The sequence below is a fragment of the Rana temporaria genome, chromosome 5 (assembly GCF_905171775.1).
Source record: "Rana temporaria chromosome 5, aRanTem1.1, whole genome shotgun sequence".
Lineage (NCBI taxonomy): Eukaryota > Metazoa > Chordata > Amphibia > Anura > Ranidae > Rana > Rana temporaria.
In genome coordinates, this window is record NC_053493.1 from 115,951,385 (window position 1) to 115,959,750 (window position 8,366).

At 41.6% G+C, this 8,366-nt stretch overlaps 1 protein-coding gene across 4 annotated transcripts in view; it reads right to left on the reverse strand.

Annotated features, from left to right (window-relative positions):
* The window catches only part of ATP2C1 (ATPase secretory pathway Ca2+ transporting 1), a 144,840-nt gene that overhangs the window by 17,241 nt on the left and 119,233 nt on the right, over window positions 1-8,366 (reverse strand). For all 4 annotated transcript variants that reach the window (XM_040353044.1, XM_040353046.1, XM_040353043.1 and 1 more), the window contains 4 exons: window positions 5,639-5,809; window positions 3,227-3,324; window positions 2,495-2,545; window positions 1,984-2,150 (listed from right to left, as the gene is read on the reverse strand). In XM_040353044.1, the coding sequence (XP_040208978.1) occupies window positions 1,984-2,150; window positions 2,495-2,545; window positions 3,227-3,324; window positions 5,639-5,809 (487 nt within the window). The remainder of the gene's footprint in view (window positions 1-1,983; window positions 2,151-2,494; window positions 2,546-3,226; window positions 3,325-5,638; window positions 5,810-8,366) is intronic.

Consider the following 8,366-nt stretch of genomic DNA (forward strand, 5'->3'; position numbering starts at 1 on the left):
CCCTGTGACCCCCCAGAAAAAACCTGCTAAGAACCAAGTTCCGCAAGTTTTCCCCTCACTTACCTGCTCCATGCCGCAGGACTTTGCCAAGCAAGAGGCCCAATCTTCCCCCATCTCGGTGGGGATGTCTAGACCTTCAGGCCCTGGGTTCCTATGAAGGATCCACTGTCCTGGGCCCATATAGCACTCTGGCAACAGAAACATTAGGCACCCAAAGGTTTCTAAGTTCTGGGCCCAGGGTCCAGCTCTCTAAAAAGAAAAGCATTATGGGCTATACCCCAAGGGTTTGGGGTCCGGTTACTGACCACTTTAGCGCTGAGGCTTTTTTGGACAGAACCGGTTAGCTCACCTAATCCCAAGGATGTGGAGGCAAGCTAAACCATGACTAACACCTAAGACACTGGCGGAAAAACTGAGGTACTCCTCCTATGGGAGGGGGTTATATAGGGAGGGGCATTTCCTGTTTGAGATTGCCAGTGTCTACACCTGAAGGTACTCCATATAACCCATATAGTAATGAATGCCGCTCTGTGTCCCGTGATGTACGATAAAGAAAGCAATATTTAAGTGTTTTGAACGTTAAACGTTTTTACCTTAACGTATTACCTGCATTAAAGATGAAAAACGTTTTAGCATTTGCTGTGCACCCCAAACACTTACCTGACACTGCTCTCGATCCAGCGCTATCCCCACCAAAAGCCCCGCTCTCCTCTTTTCCTTTTGTCAGTTTAGGCGACCCATCAGAATTTGTAACAGAATCAACGTTTCCTTGCCGCCATCTTGCTACGCCCTGCACGCATCCACCGTAAGGATACAGGGAGATGGCGGCAAGCGGACATGTTGTTACACCCACCGGCGTCTTGCATTTCACACTTATTTTTAACAGTAAACAGAGTTTATAGTGAAATTCAGTATTTTAACATCCCTCAGGCTGTTTTGATGTTGATTTTTCAAAGCAGCAGTGTTCTGTCAGATTGGCAAATCTGAGATCAGCAGGCTCGCCGCTGCTTTTAATATGCAACATCTAAACAGACGCCTTCTCACTGTATCCTTGCTGTGGATGAGTGTGGGGTGTAACAAGATGGCGGCGACGGAACGTCACTTCCGTTACAAATTCTGATGGGTCGCCTATTCTGAAGAAACACCTGCATTCACCTTTGGCTCTTGCTTCTGTCAGTTCCTGTGAGGAGGGAGCATCTATGGACCCACAGAGCATGTAAAAATATATATATATATATATATATATTTTTTTTTTTTACTTTAAAAAATGGTCTTTACATCCACTTTAAATGTCATATGAAACAAGCAAAGCAAAAATAGCATAAAATAATTTGATTATTACACCATTACAATAACTTTCTGGGACCAATTCCATCTGTAATTTATTTTCTTTAGTGAATATGTAGGCACTTGGGTCTCATTTACACTTAAAGGGCTGTAAAAATAGGGGGCTGAGCTGCAGTTCTTCCAACTACTCCCACCCTGCCCCACGTACGCCCACCTCAAAAAAACATGGCGGCATGAAGTTGAACACATGCAAAGAAGTGGCGCTTTGTTTCATGGGCAAGGCAAAAATTATACACCTGTTGTGACCCATTCAGGGGTTACGCATGGGGCTGGGCCACAACCGCAAGCAAAACGCTGGCTGTGGCACAGCAATCCTATTCAAAAACCTCATTCAGCAAAAATAAATAAAAAGAAAACAGACATTCTGGAGGTGGCAGTAACGCCTCCTTAATGTCTGTCAGCCACTTCTGTACACAAGTTCAAACAAGCCCTAGCAGCTTAGCAATACTATATGGTTTCTTGAGTGGGAAGCAACGATACGATTATTTAGAATTACACAGAATTTAGGTTAAGAAGCAGACAGCAGTGCCTTCTCCACATCTGTTGCACTGCCCTTTACCTTTTATATTACAATGTAGTTTTCTGCTCATTACCATACTATAATATTGGAATAGTATGGTATTATATTATACTCACATAATTGTATGAAAATCATCTTCCACCAGGATCATATCAGCAGCCTCTTTACAGACATCTGTTCCAGTCTTGCCCATGGCAACCCCAATGTCAGCAGCCTTTAGTGCGACAGCATCATTCACTCCATCACCAGTCATGGCAACCACTGCACCAATATTTTGTAGACTCTGGGGGGACAATAAAATCTGTTTATTACACATGATTTAGGCGAAATCAGTAAAAAGCAGCTAGCTGCTTAGTTGGGGTTTAGCTACTTTGTGCACAGTATAGGATAGAGAATAGTCCCTGCTTTACTGTGACTATTGACAGACTTATCTGAAAGAGAAAGGGACTGGTTTTATAGGTCACAAGAACCCACAATAGTCACAAACAGAATTAAATTCCCCTTCAAGGACTCTGCAAGACTTCTGCAAGACTTAAAAATGATTACCTGTGTAGAAGAGAAGTTAATAAGGGACAAAGTTTGTATACTCTTCTGCAGTTACTATTGATACTGAAGGCCATTACATACCTTTACAATTTTTAACTTGTGCCTTGGACTGGCTCTGAAGAAAACAGACACCTATTAAAAAAAAAATAAAAAAAAAGCAGATTTTACATTGAGATCACTTAGCATTGAGTCATGCTCAGTCTGTATATCATTACAAATTTTACTGTATGAACCGATAAAGTGGCATATAAAATATTATAATGAAATATTAAATGTGACTTACCGGAAGTATGAAAAACAAGAAGTGCATTAGATTTGTCAAATGTGGTTAAATATGTCAAAATATCCCCGTACCGCCACAGCCATTGTACAATTTGTCATACACTTTGTGACAAAATACTGACAGAAGATACTGGATAGTGCAAATCAACAAATTGTATTTGTGTTATATTGCTCTTATAAACAAGCGATAATGCTTACTGCCCTCTGAAAAGCGATCCAGAGTATAGCAGCAGCTGGCAGGCACCCAGAAGGCGCCATTACTGCCTCCTGATGACTTTTTTATTAATTGCTGAATGGCAATTTTACATTGTGTGACTGCACCGCAACAGTGAGGTAATTGTTTGGTCCACAATAGCATTGGGTCCCCATTTATCTTATTGGGCAAGTTAGACAGGCACCGCCGCCTGTCATACTCTGCAGTCCGAATTAAAATTGCAATGGCTGTAAATCAAGACACTGTGGCCACAGCTCGGCCACCAGTACGACAGAGCCCTGAAGAAATAATTGAATGTAAAGCGGACATTTACCAACCTTTGGTACTATCTGAGAAAGCTGCTGAATGTCCATTGCATCTACCTCTTCTCCAGACAGAGACTGCAAGCCATTGGAGTAGAAGCCCAGACGGCTAGCTGCAACAAAGAAAAACAATGTTCACTAATGCAGTCTTTGTGCTTTCTTTACTACACATTCTAGAGACATAGTAATCATAATAATGTAAATACATGAATGAAGGGCCAGCACAAGTATTATGTTGCCTATTAGCATCCGTATAATTTTTCTAACTTTGTAGGATAACAGTAAACCATGGAAACCGCTTCCATCCAGCAACCCCTTAAGCCGGCTGTAGAAATACTGCCAGTTCAGCAGAGACAGCTGAATTTTGATCCATCTATGGACTGGCCACATGCTGCCCTTCCAAAGTTGTTGATCTAACAATTTGCTTATCTCAATTGGGACTGTTGGAAAAACAGAGCAGCAGGGAGGATTCCTTCTTCCACTTCAAATGTGTGGATGGGGAAATCCATTCATTTTCATCCTAATATGTCAACCAAAAATCCAGATAAAAAACATGGCACAAATGTTATAAATTAAGTTGCAGTTCAGTGAGTAAAATAAGCATTTGCTCCGCTACCAACAAACAATAATTCTGCCTCCCACAGACTGGCTACAGTATGTGCTTATGTAGTGCACAGATTAGTCCTGTCAATGTCCGAATGACAACTTGTTAGGTGTATAAAAATAGACCTGTCCACAGAATCTCTTTCCTCCATTCAAAGATCACTATCATGGGCAAGACCAAAGAGCTGTCAAAGGACGTCAGGGACAAGATTGTAGACCTGCACAAGGCTGGAATGGGCTACAAGAGAAGCTTGGTGAGAAGACAACGGTTTGGAGCAAGTAATCGCAAATGGAAGAAATACAAAACCACCATCAATTGTTCTCGGTCTGGAGATCTATGCAGGATTTTGCCTCATGGGGCAAGGATGATGATGAGAAAAGTGAGGGATAAGCCCAGAACTACACAGGAGGAGTTTATGAATGGTTTCAAGGCAGTTGGGACCAAAGTCAAAAAACAAACCATTGGTAACAATACGCCGCCATAGATTGAAATCCTGCTGCACCTGCAAAGTCCCCCTCCTCAAGAAGGTACATCTACAGGTCCAAGTTTATTGATGAATATCTAAATGATTAAGAGAAGTCAGATGAGACCAACATTGACCTCTTTGGCATTCGACTGCCATGTTTGGAGGAAAACAAAATGCTGCCTATGACCCCAAGAACACCATCCCTACAGTCAAGCACGAAGGTGGAAACATTATGCTTTGGGGCAGTTTCTCTGCTAAAGGTACAGGTAGGGTTGCCAACTCATCCCTTTAAAACAGAACACATATTAATTACACAGGTTCTGAGGCTAATTTAATGCAAATAAGGCACCAAGTGAGTTTAATTACCTCCTTAATCAGCCACAGAACCTGTGTAATTAATATGTGTTCTGTTTTAAAAGGGATGAGTTGGCAACCCTAGGTACAGGCCAACTTTGCTTTCAGCAAGATGGCGCACCATCTCACTACCACCGAGAAGTGAGAGCCCATCTCAATGACATTCCCTCTACTTTCCCCAGACTTAACACCCATCGATTTCTATCTGTGGGGAACAGTAAAGGATGTGGTGTACCGTAGAAATTCACATACACTGACTGCACCACGGGAAGAAATTGAAACCTCATGCAGAGCAATTCCTGTGGATACTCTAGCCAATGTTGCTCATCCAGTAGTTTATCAAAAAAGTGTCCGGAAGCTAATGGTAAGCACCTAATGCGATTGAATAATTCAATCATGACTTAGTTACCCTTTGACGTTTATATTAATCAACTAACAAAATTTGTATGCATATATTTTTGTATGTGTGTATACATTTTAGCAGCCAGTTTCATTCAAACATAGTAGGACAAGACATAAGGCACGTTTTAGTTTGGCTTTTTGACCATCATTTTATTCACAGACTGTACTGAAGGTTTAAAGAGGAATACTTGGCTCAAAAAAGTGATATCAGCGTGCATCATAAATTGCTTTGTTAAATAAGCTATCAGAGTTATCAGGCACCTGGTTCATTTTTCTGTACGCATTCAAAGAGACTAATTGACCTTGGCAAGTGCAGTCATGTAAAAGCACTCAGTATAAGAAGAGCTTCCAGTAAATGATTCCCCTTAATGTGATCTTCACAACTTAATATGCATTGTGCATGCTTGGAAGGAAAGGAGTCGCAATGAAATTGCCAGACATCTACAACATTATTACAGCTAAGAGGACACCTATGACTGCAATTAAACTAATGCATGAAAATGCCCAAGTGTTTAATTACTTCTGTGTAATTATAGTACAGCTATCAATTCCTGCTGGAAGGGGAAAATGAAGCAAGATATTACAAGGTATATTTGCTTACCTATGGCCACAGCTGTTTCCTGGGAATCTCCAGTGATCATCTTAATGGCAACTCCAGAGCGTATGAGTGTAGTGATCGCTTCCTTCACACCTGTTCGCGGAGGGTCAATTATCCCCACCAGACCCAAAAACGTCAACTGACCCAATTCTGGACCAGAAGCCAGAGCAATTACTAAAAAAAAAAAAAAAAAAAAGATGCGAAGACAAAAAAAATTTTTTTACATGACTTTTCTTATTTACCTAGAACATTTAGCAGCAAATACTTGGAATGGATTTAAATGGAAAACTACCAACATTTTTTTTTTTTTAAATACTTATCTGATACTTGTAATCACCAATACAGAATATATAATAAAAAAAACTGCCCCGTGAAGAATAACAGCTCAACACAAAAAAAAATCTTCACCAAATGTGATGCATTAATGCGTTCCTGACAATCAGCCAGTGGGGCAGGTACAGTACAGTTCAATCAGCAGGTATCAAGCTGCCAGCTTTTTATTTTGTCATGTTCCATACATTTTCATTCAAGCAAACAAGGAGTAGTACAAAACCACATTTTTATTTTATTAATTATTCATTTATGCTATAGGTGGATAGATGTTCAAAAATGAAATTGAATGGGTAGTTATAGATGTGGAGCGAGCAACTGCGGGAATTGCATACACATGTGCCACAGAAAAAAAGCTGTAACTGGGGTAGATGGAAGAAGCTACAGGATAAAACAATTTATTAACTGTGGCATTGCCCATGTCATATATGGCATCCTATGCCCGTGTGGTCTCCTGTATATAGGTCGAACTTCACGACAAATGAGGACCAGAATGAATGAGCACAGGAGTAGCATTCGAAAAGAAAAGGACAAAAGTTCAGTGCCTAGACACTTTAGGGAAGTCCACGATAGTAAAGTGGACGGTATAGACGCTATTCTAAGTACTCTGGATAGTGGCAAAAAACAACAAATCCTTTGCAAGAGAGGCCTTCTGGATTTTTACCTTAAACGAGGAGATAGAGCTACACAACATATTATAAATCATGAAGAGTAAGAAGGAGTACTTGCTGATGGGGTTTAGCCATTGCTCCTGGTTGATCTTGTATGAGCTTGCCATGCTTTCTGGGCCATGGCTACACTCCACCAGTTTAGGGGGGAGTTTCTCACGTTGGGCCTGGTGGCCGATACCCCGTCATGCTGGGCAGGGTGGGGTCACCTACCAGTTAGTCTTAGGGGGCCATCGCTTGGAGACTATCCCCTCTAGTAAGGGAAATCGTATATGTAGATTAATGTGGAGGGAGGTTGTAACAATCTAATTTTTTCATTGTGCCTCATTGGCTATATATAGTTGGTCAGTGGTCTCCCTGCAGGGCCTTGATGCCTCGGCTATTATGAGCGGGGTATGCGGCTCTGGCATGCAGTGATTCTGGGTTTGTTAGCGTTACATTGAATACTTATGGATCCATATATGTGTAATCTTCTCACACACCTTTATAGCATTTTATATTATTTTACCAAATTACGGTTTTATGTGTGTCGTGTAAATGTGCACGTATCGCTATAGATATATGTGGATACACATAGATCTATATGTGTTTTATATCAATACACAATGGATTTTAAATTAAATTCTATATCTGCTTTATATTTAAAATTTGTATCTGAATTTGCATAGATCTATTTTTGCTGTATGGCAATACTGAAAATTGTCAATTTTAATATTACTTTTTGTCTAGTCACAGTAGACTAGTACAAATGGGGCCATTTAATGTAATGTAATGCCATTTAATGTAATGTAATTTTAGACCTCACTAAAATTATCGGACAGCAATGTATGTTTCTATAGTGGATGTATATATATGTGTGTCTAACACCGCATGCATTCAGGGGCTTTGTGCATGCGAGTACGTGTAGAGGGGGTCACAGGGTCACTGTGTACAGGCTTCCCCAAATCTGCTGGACACTTTCTATTTCTGATCACTAGGGGGGGGCGACGGGGTATAGGTAACTATGCGCCAGTATCTACCCGTTTGGCCTTATAGGGATGGTCATCTCTGCATAGTACAGTTGCAGCCCTATTCCCCCACTCAATATTAAACAACCTGTACGCCCATCTATATAATATGTGCAACAGAAGACGCTCCGGACGAACCGGAAGTAGCAGGTGGAACGCATATACACCCGCTCTTCCGCCGCGTGCTGTGCACATGCGCACTAGTGAAAGTGACTTTTCCGCCCATCCATAGTGAGGGCTGGAACGCATTCACTTCCTTGTTCGTTTTTTGATGGCGTGTGTGTCAGCGCACTCCTATGGACAATAGGAAAGGGGGGTGTTTTGAGTGTCTTGCTTGGCTACTGATCTACTGTTGTGGAAGAGGAACGGCGTTGGCCTGGTAAGGGGATGCCTGGTGCGCATTGGTTATATGTATTGGTATGTCTTCTGTCCCAGTAGTCTGAATGGGCAGTGAGGTGTGTACATTCAAGCACATCCATACAAATGTTTTCCATATCAAGGTCCATACAGTAAATAGGGCTGGCCCCCGAGATATATTTACTTCTATTTCTCCTAGTGGGGATATCCACTAGTAACATCCCACAGGACAGGATTGGTCAGGGGGAGATGGGCGGGATTAGCAGATTGGGGCTGGCCTGTGATTGAGCCTCTCTGCACGTGCTCACCTGCGTAAATATCTGAGAGCTCCAGTATGAGGGAGCAACTACGGACCACCAAGGCTCTGAT